The sequence below is a fragment of the Watersipora subatra genome, chromosome 5, assembly GCF_963576615.1.
Source record: "Watersipora subatra chromosome 5, tzWatSuba1.1, whole genome shotgun sequence".
NCBI classification, from domain to species: Eukaryota; Metazoa; Bryozoa; class Gymnolaemata; order Cheilostomatida; family Watersiporidae; genus Watersipora; species Watersipora subatra.
The window spans coordinates 59,880,734-59,896,279 of record NC_088712.1 but is presented as its reverse complement, the minus strand read 5'-3'; the positions used below and the strand labels follow the sequence as shown (position 1 = coordinate 59,896,279).

The 15,546-nt window shown below is 35.2% G+C and overlaps 2 protein-coding genes across 2 annotated transcripts in view; one reads left to right on the top strand and one right to left on the bottom strand.

Moving 5' to 3' along the window:
• The first annotated feature begins 3,091 nt into the window (after window positions 1–3,091).
• On the top strand, window positions 3,092–6,892 carry LOC137396584 (uncharacterized). The gene is made up of 3 exons (XM_068082895.1): window positions 3,092–3,227; window positions 4,722–4,835; window positions 6,795–6,892. Exons 1-3 carry the CDS (start codon window positions 3,116–3,118, stop codon window positions 6,875–6,877), a joined length of 309 nt encoding a protein of 102 aa, XP_067938996.1. The 5' UTR covers window positions 3,092–3,115; the 3' UTR covers window positions 6,878–6,892.
• A 782-nt stretch (window positions 6,893–7,674) lies between these two features.
• The window catches only part of LOC137397542 (WD repeat and HMG-box DNA-binding protein 1-like), a 65,706-nt gene continuing 57,834 nt past the window's right edge, over window positions 7,675–15,546 (bottom strand). Inside the window, exons 24-26 of the mRNA XM_068083834.1 lie at window positions 14,575–14,669; window positions 9,926–10,022; window positions 7,675–8,340 (exon numbers count right to left, since the gene is read on the bottom strand). Coding sequence (XP_067939935.1) covers window positions 8,137–8,340; window positions 9,926–10,022; window positions 14,575–14,669 — 396 coding nt within the window. The 3' untranslated portion in view covers window positions 7,675–8,136. The remainder of the gene's footprint in view (window positions 8,341–9,925; window positions 10,023–14,574; window positions 14,670–15,546) is intronic.

Here is a 15,546-nt window from a genome sequence, read left to right as displayed (position 1 = left end):
TCCACAAAAATCAAATGCCTCCGAATAATCATTTTTAACTAAAATGGGAATTCACGCAACTGTCTCCAACTCTGGTCAAATATAAGATGTGGAGTTGCCTCGCTAATGCATGCATGTTAATTATGCAAACTATTAGATTTGGAGTTGTCTCTCTACGGCAAAAAATTGAGCCATATTTTACATTCAAATTTATTTGCGTATTCTGTGTGTGCGGACAGAAGGTAACAGCTTTGCTACACTCAATCACAACAATAGAAAGAGCGAAGGAGCACTGCATTAGCCATGAAGGGGACAACCATGATAGTCAAACTAACTGCAACCTTTTTATTGCTTGTTATTGCTACAACTGCTGCCATAGATGTTGACATTGCTAATGAGGAGCAAAGCAGAAACCAGGTAGATCTGGATATTGAAGATGAACATCATAAGGTAACAGGGAACCGACTCGCTGAAGAATTACATGTTACAACTTTCAAGTGCTCTCCAGTCTCTAACTATAAAAGTTTGTTTTTGTGCTTGTTACACATTTGCCTTATTTTTGCACACAATGCAAGAAGTTTGCTGCTTACTTGTCTGTTTGTGACACCTCTACATTTGAGTATTTTCTCCCCATGCATACTACAAGCGGAAGCTTGTCAAGCTGTCTATGAGCCTTGCGCCAGGAGAGATATGACGACCATAGAGCATGTTCCCTTTAATCCAAAACTCACGGGTCTTTCCTGTAAGATGTTCTAACATATACATGTACCTTTCATTCCATAATCATGTCAAATTTATACATGAAATATGATGCATGATTTTTATTGATTGTATAGCGCCTAAAACACAAATTTTTATTTTCTAATTTGAAATAAGTGTTAACGCTTTTATAAGCTTTAGTTTATAAGATGTTTATAAGATCTGTGATAAAGACAGCGCGTAAACTTACCCTGCTAGCCTGAGGGAGGCTTAATATCGTTCTTAAGGGGTCTTCTAACCCGAGTAAGTGCCCAGCAGGTAAAATACGTGTAACAAAAATGGATAGGAATCTACTCACAAAGCAAACTTAAAGTAGAATAGAACTAAAGACATTAGATGTTTTTAAACGTTGACTTGCAACAAAATTCACATTACCGTTATTTGATATGAAAAGATTCACCATGTCTTACTCTGTTGTGTTGTAGGTGCAAAATATGTGGAAAGGTGATTACAAGCTCTTAAAAGCTAAAAAACGAACAGAAAATCGCAGCCACACGAGACCGCCGTAGTTTGGATTACTTTCCAAAACGGCTCAAATGTGATGTAGTTGTGGTAGATGGTTTCTGTTTACACTTTCATGCAACCTTATTCGTCAAAATATTTTCACAAATATACTTCACACATTCAATAAAACCATGTCTATTGTTCTTAAGCGTCTGTTTTATCGTCATTGTAATGCTGTCACTTTTATCACTGATATCATATAACGTACCGTAAAAATTTGTTAAACTTTTTAACCTTTGCTCGAAGGAGTACATATCATTGTCTGATAATCATGACGAGCCTGTTGGTCACCTGTGATAATCGAAAAGTGCTGCAAAAATTATTTGCGAAGTAGTGGGTCACATGATCAGATTACGACTTGACGATTGAATAATGCCGAAACAAAACTGTAAAGTAGCGAGCATCTATATTTGATACGGGGTCTTCGGTGAAACCCGAAGTGTTTGTCATAAACTAGTACTACGATAAGTTTTATATTGAGCTTTGTATTGGCCTTTCAATTCACATGAGAACATACGTGACAAGACGATAACCAAATTTCGTGGCTACGTCATCGAAATAAAGAGATTCCAATATACGGCGGCTTTTCGTTTTTGAGCTTTCAAGAGCATATAATCACATTTCCACATATTTGGCACTTACAACACAACAGAGTAAGACATGGTGAATCTTTTGATGCCAAATAACTGTAATGTGAATTTTGTTGTGAGTCAACCTTTAATAATATTTTGATACATAGATGATGATTATTAATAAAAAAACTTTTAGAACGACTTTTCTTGGTTTACTTATACATTGAGAATAAAATATAGATTGATGATAGGCAAAGCAGGCTATGGTTACATGACACATTGACTTGAAGTTTCACCTTTGAAGCTATTAGGCTATGTGGTGGTGCGAAGCTCTACCTCAAACAAAATAAAGCCTGAGTAATAGTGAAAGTGTCATTTGCATGTGCTTTAGATATAGTCAAATAAAATAAGGCAACTGGCTTAAAGACAAACTTACAAAATATTTTAAAGTTTTATTAGAAAGTATCGATATTTTCTATCGGTTGTAATTGTTTTTGATGTTTGAGATGATCTGATCGCCAGGATGTTTTTAGATCAAAGTCAATAAAACTTGTTGGCGATTAAAATGCTCAGAAGAAAAATCCATGTAAGGTGACATCACTAGTTGTTATCTTTGCAATGGTTCATATCGGCTATTGTGTTCAAGTTGAAGCATGAACCATCTCTATTCTGTCAGTCTCTTCACAACTTTAAATGTTATAATCGCACTGTCGATTGATCTGATAATTTTAATCGTGATCAAGTTTTATCCAAGAGGCGATCAGATCACCTCAAACATCAAAAGCAATCACAAATGATAAAAAATGTCGATACATTTTGATAAATCTACGAATCTTTTGTCTAAGTTAATTTTTAACTTTACGAATAGTTATTATGTGGTGGTAGAGAGTGACCGACCCGTGAACTATGGGTTTGGTTTAATCTCCTAAAAAAGGTCACTTGTGCTGACAGAAAGAGCAGACAACCTTACATTGATCTCTACAGCCAAACCAGCCCATGTAGCTTGTTCAGCAAACTAGCTAGCAATAGCCTGACTGGAGTCAGTCGAGAAAAATAAAAACTGCAAGCAAAGTATTTTTGTTTAAAAAAGGTAGAAAACCTGTTGTCATAGTAATACAAGTGTACTGGCCATCTCAACATCAACAGACCTACCACACCCTTAGTTCTTGCACCGCTACGTACAACCATTCAACATTTTACTAAAATACAAAGATATTTGCTTCAACCAGGAAATTCATCTCGATGAATCATCATTGCTGGAGGACGAGATGAAAGAGAGTGAGGGTAGACGAATCTTAGTAATGCTCTTAGCAATACCGTTGACAATGCTGCCGGCTTGCTGCTGCCTGTGGTTGACCAGAGAAGTTTGGTTAAAACAAAATAAGGCTCAATACAATGATCTCCTTCAGTATGGTGAGTATCGATTTTATGTAAAAACAACTTCCAACCCTGTCTAACTTTCTGCTATGAGTAGCACATCCTACTCATAGCAGTAGGATGTGCTACTCATAGCAGGAAATAACCCAAGTAGCAATACTTTGGGCTATTTATTTTTATCAAGGTTGATGAACAGCAATTAAATTCTAAGGCTTTAACAATCATAATGGAACTACGACATTTCTACATCCAGAACTAAATCTATGTATTTTAAGGCATCGCTGTCTAGTACCTGGAACACCGACCTTAATAAATGAGCTGTTGAGAGAGAGGACCAGTGCTAATCCTTAGTATGTACTTAGCCTTTGGTCCAACCTTTAGCCTAAACCACAGTTGAGGGTAATCCATTTTTCATTCTAAAACATTGAAACAAGCTCCATCAAGTTGCAAGTGAATGGTAGTGGCGAATTATCAGGATGTTTTTGTCACTATACCCTCCAACAGCCACAGGATAAGGAATACGACGTTAACCTTTATACAGAAACACGCGAGGCGTGGATGTCTATGACAAATTCCAGTTTGGCAAACTGCCATTTGATGAATGGTAGAGGGGCTCTCTAGTCAGAGGTTATCGTGCAGGTCACGTCTGGGGGGTCATCTTAGTCGGCTCCTTCCGACAATACTTCAGCTGTAGCTGCGCATAAGCATCATCATAGCAATGCCATAGCTATTAACTAAATTAAAAATGGTTAAAATGGTAAACAGTGGAACACCTAGTTCCTTACTTGTTTCTCCTTCTGATCAACTCTGAAAACCTTCCGTTTTTAAAATTCTTGATTGTGATTGGTCGACCAAACTGCTGCTCTAGTTACCTGTCGCCAGGTTGTCAACCTTCACTCTGAATTTGCTTCAACATTAATTGTAGTGGATATCATAGTTATATTCTAGGGTAATTTTTTGTTTTGTAATTTTTTGTTTTATAGAGAGCTTATTGACTAATTTTTCTACACCCAAGGATCCAAAGCCATTACACAACTTTGCTATAATGCGAGCCATGTCTGTCCATCCATCTGTGGCCATTGTTGGAGTGACGGATTGCTTAGTATGGGATTCGAACTCATGACAGCTGTTTTACTAACCCAATATGCTACCACCTGCACATATCAACCACATTAAGGCATTTAGAATAACTGTGCGCATAGTTATTATCTGTGCTTTATTCGGCCCACCTGACAATCTCTCACCACACACTAGACTGCCAGGGTATTGTTAGAGATAGAAGTTGTAGAGCTCTCGATTGGTATGAACCAATATGTAAAAGACGAATATTATTTTACAAAGATCTGAGTTTTTACATGTTACCGTATCTTTTACCAAACTTTTCAGACACCTGTCTGTTAACGGTTAAATAATGTCCACCATTTAGGGGTTGTGATACCTTGGTTAAGCATCTCTGCATGCTATGACCAGTTATAAAGCAAATGCGAGTCGTTCAAAGAGACTAATTGTTAACGCAATTGTTTCTTATAGAACAACTGGAGAGAGAGGACAGCAAGAGATCCCGGCGAAGGTCAAGCTATTACACGGACAGCTTACAAGCTTCAAGTACCAGTCGAACTCCAAGCGGTTTCACCACCACAGCTGGTAGGTTTCATGTGGCTAAAACAAACATTAACTTTTTTATTGTTACCAACTCTAAAAGTAGCTGTTCCATTTTTCACTTTTCTGTGTATTTGCTCTACTCTACTGACTTTGATGAAATCATGAAAGCCATCTATTATGTGTTCAAACACTAAAGTAAAGATGAAAAATAATTTTTGCTGGTCGTCATTATTTTTGTAATTGCTCAATTTTCAGACTAAATATTGGGACATAAATCGGTGAGGATAGAAATGCATACAACTGTAATGTTATCATAGCAAGCATGTTCACTACTGTTATGACTGACTATATAGTAAAACCATCTTAGTACAGCAGGTAACTCACCAACTAACACTTTACAATACTCAATACAAAAAAATATAGTCAAATCTCCACATAACTTCTTCATGTGTTAAAACCATTACATGTTGAAACAAATTTGTATAATAATATAAAATAATTTGTTTAATTCCTTTAAGAGTCCAAATACCCATGATAAATACCTCAAGTAATCAAATAAGGCATTAAAACCAGTGCATTACATAACACTATTTAGAAAAAACAAATTGAAAAAACTAAATTAGATATAATAAAATTAAATCAATATGGTATTAATCAATGGAGGTTTTTATTACTGCCTTAGACACTTGAATGAAAGGGTAAGTTTGGGTATACTCTAACTTACACTAGATACAGTTCAAATCAACTTAATTTACACATACAGTATATCATTTTAATGTTTTATTTTCTATTTTACTTACAGAACTTTCAAATTTCAAGAACATTTAGAAATAAGAGATTACTTTGTATTTGCTCAAATTTGACACCATATTTTAAAAGATTCATGTTTAAGTGATGGTAATTCAAGGCTCCAGTGTATCGTTAGTCAAATCGTAGTTAACTCAACAGTTGCAGTTAGAGTTGTTCTCTCATTGCTATATTTCATTATAATACACTAATAGAAGAATCAGCTTCTCCAATTAGCTTCTTTAGATTGCGGAGACTGCTATCAATTGGAGGGATTGCAGGTTATGACTCTAAAAAGTAGATTTAATTCTACAGTCTTCACGCGCACTTAATAAGGTCTCTTGACAGCAAACTTAACATTTTGAGGCCTAACCTTGTATATAAAAGCAGGTGTCCTGATCATAGACCGTGTTAACAACTACATACACTCTGAAAGTACTTAGAATAACACAATTTCCTTTTGAACTGAGTATCATATTGAAGCTCTAAAATTTCAGAACTCAATGAAAAAATAGAAAACAAATAGAGTACATACAATTCATGTATATACTCCATTTGTAGAATATATACATGAATTGCATACTGTATATTTGAAAGAGTGTGAATAAAACCTTGTAGTTTTTATTCACACTCTTTCAAAGAACTTATGTTTTAGAGGTAACTGAAGAAATGTAATGATTACAGTATACCAGCGTCTGATAGAGTGGGTATATTTGTTATGAATAGAAATACAAATAGTTCTAGTGTAAACCACTTATTGCTGAGAAGCTTTGCAGCTTGTCTATTGTTCATCCTTCATAACCAAGAATTTCAATTAGTGTGTTATAAGAAAATAATGTTCTGACAGCAGCCATTTTTCATTTCTCGATCAGTTAGAAGTGCCCTTGTAATTTTGGCGCTATTTCAAAAACTAATAGTCAATTCGATTTAAAACTTCAAACTTTACTGAAACTATATCATGCACAAAGTGACAACAATTTCATAATCCTGCGTAAACTGAGAGTACAGAAAAGACAAAGCAAATATATGCAGCCAAGTTTACGCAGGCATAGGACCGGGTGGGAAAACAACTCCCCAAATTATTTCGGGACTAGGCTCCACAGCCTAGCATGCTAGTTTTAATAATTTATATATTAGGACCAGGTAGATTCTGACCAGCGATGACTAAAATAACCAATAAATATTCTTAAGCATAACTGTCCTATTCGCTTGCAGCATCCACTACAGGAAGTGGTCAGACAAACCTCTCACAGACACCACAGAGTGGTGATGAAACGGAAGGAAGTTACGAGTCATGAACCTGTTGTGGGATAGCCTCTGTTCCTTTGAAATAGATGCAAGGAATCTGGTATCCAACAGTTATTAAGATCATTCAAGCTCAATTTTAATGAGGGATGTGGAAATGACTACATGAAATATAATACACTCCTACAAAACATAGATAAGGCCTCATTAATACATGGCAACATCATAGATATATGACACATAAGCATACACGTGAGCCTGCAGTAGACATATAGGTGAAATTGCCATGGACATAAGTGACATTTCCATAGACATATAAGTGAAACTACCATAAACATATAAGTGACATTACCATAGACATAAGTAACATTACTTTAGACATATAAGTGAATTACCATAGACATATAGGTGAAATTACCGTAGACATATAGGTGACATTACCATAGACATATAAATGACATTGCCATAGACATACATGTATAAGTGTCATTACATAGACATATAAGTGGCATTACCATGCACAGATAAATGGCATTACCATAGACATATAAGTGGCATTACCATAGACATATAAATGGCATTACTATAGACATATAAGTGACTCTACAACATACATATAAGTAGAATTTCATCCAAGTGGCACTATTGCTTCACACAAAGTAATAATTCCTTGAAGATTTACAAGTTACACTGTAACAGACGCACGAGTACAGAACCATAGTCATATTGAGCATTCATAGACATATGAACAGCCCTGTGAGATGCTCAACAAAAAGACCGCATTACATAGAAGACCAGAAACACAAGAATATTCACCTTTTATAAATACTTTATTGGACTAACTGAGAAGATAAAAATATTAGTTTGTAATAAATTAGTGTAAAACATACAATATAAAAAAGAGAAAAGCAAAATCATTTGTATGGTTATGAGCAGGTGTGAGGCATTTATTTACAGTTCAAATTTTAGAAATAAAACACTCGAATATCTGCAAAACTGCAAAGATGAGCACTATGCAACTCAAACCAGAGTTGTTGACTAATCTTGGACACACTCTTAGAGGTAGTGAATACGTTAATGGTAACCCAACGCATGACAATGTGCACGTCATCGCTGACAGCATAAAATTAGTGACTTTCGAAAACATCCTAGCTAGCTATGCACTACTTACAGTTGAGCAGCGATGAAGTCAAAGCACTTTTCATTACTACGAAGACACCAATACAATCAGAAGTATTTCAGAGCTAGCTTTACTGTAAATGATGTGGATGGCAAGAAAACTGATGCCCTCAGGGCAATGACAGGTATAGCCTTAACTGGTAGCAAATGCAGCGAGTTTAGACTTAGTGTTGTCACTGGCGCCCAGTGTTTTCCTCTTACCCATCCCCTCATCCTCTTTGGTGGGAGACTCAAGCTTTCGCTTCTTTTCCACGGCTTCACTGTCAGACTCGTCTACCTTGAGCTCAGCAGCAGGTTCTGATGGTTGGTTTATTTGGTCTGCTTTCCGAGTGTACATCTGGCAACAGACATACATGATGTAACATTCTCGATCTCTCCTAATCTCAGATGCAATAAAAAGTAGCAGACCATCAAATGAACAGGGATCGTTAGATGCCCGCAATCTTTGAATACTAAATTTTTGGGCATTTAACTTTTTGACAGTCGTAGTGGACATTTATACTGCCTAAATTTTGCACACTGATTCGGATAGAGTGGCTTTGAGGTCGGCGGTGTCAGCATTTTTAAAAGACCACTTTTTCACATACGTCGAAGTATCTGACCGAGTTGAGCAAGGAGCAATTTTGTGTAAAAATATTAGACTTATAGAATTGTTACTTATTCAGATCGTTTTGCTTTCGGCGTTTTAAAAAAAAAACAAAAAAAATTGGAATTAAAAACGGACTTTGATATGCTATAACAATGGCTGCTCCTGAAGAGCATTGGAATAGTTCATCTAAACCTTTCAAGTCTTCATATCTGGTTGCAAGTCAGTATATGGATGAGTCTGTAGACAATAGGTTGAACCAGAACCTACGTCTGATTACTCTGACGATTGATCGTCTCAGGTACACTCGTCACTAAAACCACGGCAACCTCAATGAAATAGTTCATGGATATTGGTGTAATATTATCATTATTACTACCATTTTGGGGAGAATTTTCTACTGATCACTTTTAATTATGGGTTCATGAAGAACAAACAAATTGTTTATTAGTCATGACCAAAATAGTGAGTATAATGCAAAAGGTTAACATATAATATAACTTTTACAATAGACTCCTGATATTTGACATGTCATAAAACAATCCACCATCAAGAATTCAAAGGGTTTTCTCAAATCCTATTGAAATGATTTTTGATAAAGTGTTGTTTTTATTTAGAGGGATATCTATATTTAGCAAAATTTTTCTGCAAGTTACTTTGGTTATAATTACGAGTATCAAAATCCATAGCAAATAATGTAAACTTGTTCGTCTTGATTTGGTCCGTCAGAAAACCATCATATCAGACAGAATGGTACAACTCATCGGAGAATTTCATATACACAAATCAGTATGCGAATGAAAAATTATATATATATATATATATATATATATAGCTTGAGTCGAAATAAAAAAATCATTGAAAACCATAAATTTTGAGTGGATATTCAAAGAGATTGAACGGACGGAGAAGCAGGATTCTACCAACTTCATGAGCTATAAAATAGAGACTGTTAGACTAGCTAGCCAGCTTTCATGAGCTATAAAATAGAAACTGTTAGACTAGCTAGCCAGCTTTCATGAGCTATAAAATAGAGACTGTTAGATTAGCTAGCCAGCTTTTATGAGTTATAAAATAGAGACTGTTAGATTAGCTAGCCAGCTTTCATGAGCTATAAAATAGAGACTAATTGACTAGCTAACCAGCTTTCATGAGCTATAAAATAGAGACTGTTTGACTAGCTATGCAGCTTTCATGAGCTATAAAGTACACGCCATGATTTTGTGTTCATACACAAATGAGTATACTTGTCCGGTCTATACAAATGGACAAACCAGCAGTAACACTGACAACCAAAAGATGTACGTACACGAATGATATACATTTCTAAGTTTACCTTCTTGGTTTCCTTGCTGAGTGCCTTGAATTTATCCATAGCCTCAGATCTCGACCTTCCTTCACACTTTTCCTTGTGGTACACATCGAATGCGGTCCTACAACACGTATTTCTTTATGGCGCATGCAGACGTTGGCAATACCTTTAGCTGTTCACGCTAGTATACTGAGCAATGACATTTGAAGTGATTTCTATTCTTTTGTCTTATAAAAAGGCATTTCAACATGAAACATACAATGATCATTTAGTTTTTATGACAAACTTGCTCTAACCAAAGTTGTTGTAAAAAACCATGATACGCAGTTCCCCAAAGCAGTCTGCAAGTTACTATTAGTGAATATCATGGTGCATATATACAGTAGACTCGCCTATAACACATACCTCTTATAACGAAAATTCCTGACAATGTAAAAAACTTATGCAAAGTATTTGATTCGTAGTACGTAACAAATTTCATACAACGTATAGTGTCAAGTGGGGGCAACTTTTCAAATTTGAGTTGAATGGTAAGATATCTCACCACATTTGTGAGAAAAAACGATGTACGTACTGTATAGCGTTACATGTAGATCTATTATATATACAACTTCCATGACATTCTAGTTCGTCGTGATAGATCGTCAGATTTTTCAACAAAAAAGAGAATAGGTAGCAGCGCAATTGTTCATAAAAACTTACAGGCGATCGACTGGTGCGAGTGTTACAGCGTCAGTTCATCAATCTGAATGTTATGGATAGGAGTATCATCGAAAGTTATCTTTTATCCTAACCTTGACCTCTGGATACAGATAGACGCCGAACAGGTAGTGGCGCTTTTTACAATAAAAGTATTTTGTTGTTTTGCTTTATTGTAGACCTATAATATATTTGTTGTTAGTTTTACGTCGCAAAATAGACTTTGATCTTTAGAAAAAATGAGCAAATCTTTGTAAAAGAATGTTGGAGATGTGCACTGCCCATCAAATTGTTGCAAAACTACTGCAATCATGGTCTATAAAACCAGTGAGATTGATCGGAAAAAGGAAACAAGTCGTCGATGCGAAGCAATAATACTGTAGTTACGGTACAGCCAACAAATTAAATAGGTTAAGTCAATATTCTCCTTTTTGTATGGCCAAAGGGGTGAGTTTGATTAGATCTTGGATTAAGCAATATACCTGTCTGATATGATGTCTTGATACATATATGATACCTTGACAGAACAGAGAATAAGTAGCAGCGCAATTGTTCAGAAATACTTAAAGGCGATCGATTGGTGCAAGTGTTACAGAGACGTTCTACCAAAGAATGCCATGAGTTGGAGTATCATTGATATTAATCTTTTATTATAACCTTAACCCCTGGATACAGATAGGCTACGAACAGGTGGATACCGCTCCTATAATAAAAAATCTTAGTTTTGCTTTATTGACGACATATGAAATATTTGCCATTAGTTTTACTTTTCAGAATAAACTTTGCTTTCTAGAAAAATCAACAAACTATTGTAAATGAAAGTCGAAGATGCGCGCTCCCCATTAATTTATGGTAAAATTACAGCAAACAGAGTCGATAAAACCAGTGAAATTGATCAGAAAAGTAGAAAAGTTGTCAAGACAATATAATAATAAAACAGTTATGACAACAAATTGAAAAATTAAGTCTAGTTTTTTTTTTATTGTATGGCCAAAGGACTGAGTTTGGACCTTGATCTTGAAAGATCTTGGAACAGATTAGTCAATTTGCATGTATTTTGCTGGTCTTATAATGTAAACGCTCTTGGATCAGATTATTTACGTTGTAGGAGTGTCTACAGTAGTTGCTATGGCTTCATAAGGAGTGTTTCTATTATTAGTTTGTCTTGCCAAAATGTTTTTAACACAGTTTGGTCGGTTTGATAACTTAACTGCTCGAGAGCTAAAAACAGCTACAAGCATGACTATCCTCTGTGCAGTAGCATATCATAAACTGACTCAGAGTTACTTGTAAGTAGCTCTTTGCATCCATGAATTTTCAATAAGAACAATTTTCATTTTCAATGCAACATTTTCAAATGTTGCATTAAATCTATATATATATAAATCTCAAAGTTTGTTTGTGATTCTGTTTGTCCAGCTATAGCGATTAAATCTTGGAGAAAAAAGATCAGTATCGCAAAAGATTTGATCTCGGAACCTCCCGTCCAGTAGATGATATGCTAAACCATTCAGCTTCACGATATTGATAGATTCATTGGGCGATATATATCAGTGAACATTTGCATACCGCTCTGCATTACGACGCAACATCATTTTATGCTTGCTCTCACGGCTCTTATTAGTAAGGTTAACAATACTAGCTTACTCAAATTAGTCCTTGGCAAGGTGTCATACCAATGGTAAGTGGCAGGCAACCACATTACCTGCAACTGCAAACATTGGGCTAGTATTCCCATAAAAGAACCATTATATTTATTTTAATTCATTATGTGAATCATTTATTACATATAAAAATTGCATTTGAGAGACACGTAAAGAAACTGTCAAATGTTATCAAAAAGGTTGGTTATTGTTAATTTAACCTTGAAACACGACTAAAGTGTAGGGATGGCAATGCATATGGATAAAAGTACAAGGGGTGTTATAAAATTACTAAAACTATGGGTCACGATCTCAGAAACCATGGTTACGTTGAGCTATCCGACTTTGAAGCTACACTACTGAATTTATTGGCAACGATTTTTGGAACGTGCATCCGGACCAATCAAAGAGTGATACTTCTGAATCTGAAGTCATTTTAGCCAACAGAAGTCTCTAACTCTCAAAAACCCATTTAAAACCATTGCTACTCTAAACAGGAAGTACTGAATCATGGCATCTGATAAAAGTAATCGATTTTTTTGCCGATTTAAAAATAACTGACATTTTGGACACTCTTAATGAGTACTTTGGTATTCCAACTGATGTCGAAAACAGTGAAAATGAAGGGAATGACATTGATATGTCCCTAAAAATTCTTATAAAATTATTATAAGATTTAATTATAAGGATAATTATTCGATTTTACAAGAGCGAAATTTATAGTTTTCGATGGTGTGCAATATGTTACTGTTATTATTTTTCTAAAGATTTTATTGGTGATACTACGGCTGCGTCCAAAATCGTGATACTGCCAAGCAGTTTTTAATATCTGCAGAATTAAGAATGAGTAACACATTTTGTGATAGATATACAACTATTTCTATGACAACCAGCTAAATCTGTTCAGATTTTTAAATTCAGCATTGTTTTTTGTATATAAATACAGAAATCTAGATAAATATCACAACTTCTTGATATTGGTTGCTATGACGTTTTGAAATGTAAACAAAATTGTGCATTGGTTTTCGTTTCTCAAACTTTAAAGGTTGACTTGCAACAAAATTCACATTACAGTTATTTGGTATCAAAAGAATCACCATGTCTTACTCTGTTGTGTTGTAGGTGCCAAATATGTGGAAATGTGATTAAAAGCTCTTAAAAGCTAAAAAACGAACAGTTAATCGCAGCCACACGAGACCGCCGTAGTTTAGATTCTCTTTCCAAAAGGGCTCAAACGTGACGTAGTTGTGGTAGATGGTTTGTTTACACTTTGATGCAACCTTATTCGTCAAAATATTTTCACAAATATACTTCACGCATTCAATAAAACCATGTCTATTGTTCTTATGCGTCTATTTTATCGTCATTGTAATGTTGTCACTTTTAGAAGTGATATCTTATAACTTACCGTAAAAATTCATTTAATTTTTTAACCTCACCTCGAAGGAGTACATATCATTGTCTGATAATTAAGACGAGTCTGTTGGTCACCTGTTATAATCGAAAAATGCTGCAAAAATTATTTGCGAAGTATTGGGTCACATGATCAGAGAACGACTTGACGATTGAATAATGCCGAAATAAAACTGTAAAGTAGCGAGCATCTATATTTGATACGGGGTCTTTGGTAAAACCCGAAGTGTTTGTCATAAACTAGTGCTATGATAAGTTTATATTGAGCTTTTTATTGGCCTTTCAAACCACGTGAGAACATCACGTGACAAGACAATAACCAAACTGTAATGACTACGTCAGATAAATAAACAGATTCCAATCTACGGCAGCTTTTCGTTTTTGAGCTTTTAAGAGCTTGTAATCACATTTCCACATATTTGGCACCTACAACACAACAGAGTAAGACATGGTGAATCTTTTGATACCAAATAACTGTAACGTGAATTTTGTTGCAAGTCAACCTTTAACACCAGTTTTCTCAGAACAATATTTTCGGACTAATGGTGAACGTGCATTCAGTTGATTGACCATAAAATCTGCTGTAATTAAGCCAGAATCATAATTTTTTTGCAAAATAACTCTTGAGAATTTTCTCCTTCTGATACTCTAGATAACTCCAATCTCACACACCCGACTTAACCATGGTTTCTGAGATCATGACCCATATATAACTTTATAATTTTTACATTTTCACTGTTTGCCTCTTCACATTCGTTTAAAAAACTTTGGATATTATATGTTAAGAATTACTTGGGCAGTTGTGTCAAATTTTGCATTTTCTCCTTGAAAACCCGTATGTTGTAGAGGTCATAGATAGAGGTTTGACTCCATGAAGTCAAATACTTGCAGTCTAGGGAAAAGAGACCTTCAACTCACGCTTTTTTCCGTGGTTTCTCCACATTCTCATCAGTAACACCTGAATCTGTCTCACTGGCTTTTGCAGATTTTACAAAGAGCTTGGACTGTTTTGTCTAAAAAGGGACCAACATTTCATCGATGAAACATCCAGTCAAACCGTGTGGGGCGATACAATACTTTAATGTCTCCTGGCATTGACGGATTAAACTATTTTAGCAAAGGAATAAAGTAGGATGAACCTCTCTATAACAAAGAAGTCTGTTTTAAAGCATTCCAGGCAGCTTCTTTCACCCAAGAAACAGACAGAACGATGCTTTGCTAACATCAGCTTAGTAACAACTATGAGTATTCATTGTTAGTCCTGCTATAATCTATTAAACAAATACGAATCTCTAATAGACACTTTCCTCTCTGTAATCTATAAACTATACAAACATATTATCAACTATCGACTATGTGTATGTACGTACAGTGCACCCTCGAGATACGATTACCCTGATATACGATTTTTTTACCTTACGAAGTTAAACATTGTGAGATCTTCACCTCGCTATACGAATTTTATTTCACCATAAGATTTTGAGAAAAGTTTCGCCCGAGTTAAAATTTGGCGGTCGGTGTGCTCATAACGCATGTTGAAATAAAAAAAGACACCGAAATATAGTTTGCCGAAAACATTTTCAGAACGTTTAGAAGAGACAAGATGATCGACTTCTCTCATGTCATCATTCCGCCAAGGGAAAATTTCGTATAAAATACACAAGTGAGAGCAAATATTTATTTGTAGCATTATAATATCTTTTACTATAAACTTTTAGTCAGCATACATATATAACTACAAATATCTACATTTAATTCGTTAGCTATGGAATCTGAGACCGATACAAACGTTACGAAACAAAGAAAAAATGATTTCTATATCAACAAAGTTGGATGTCGTAAATAAGAAGAAGGCACCCTTATTATTAACATTGTCAAGGAATATGACCG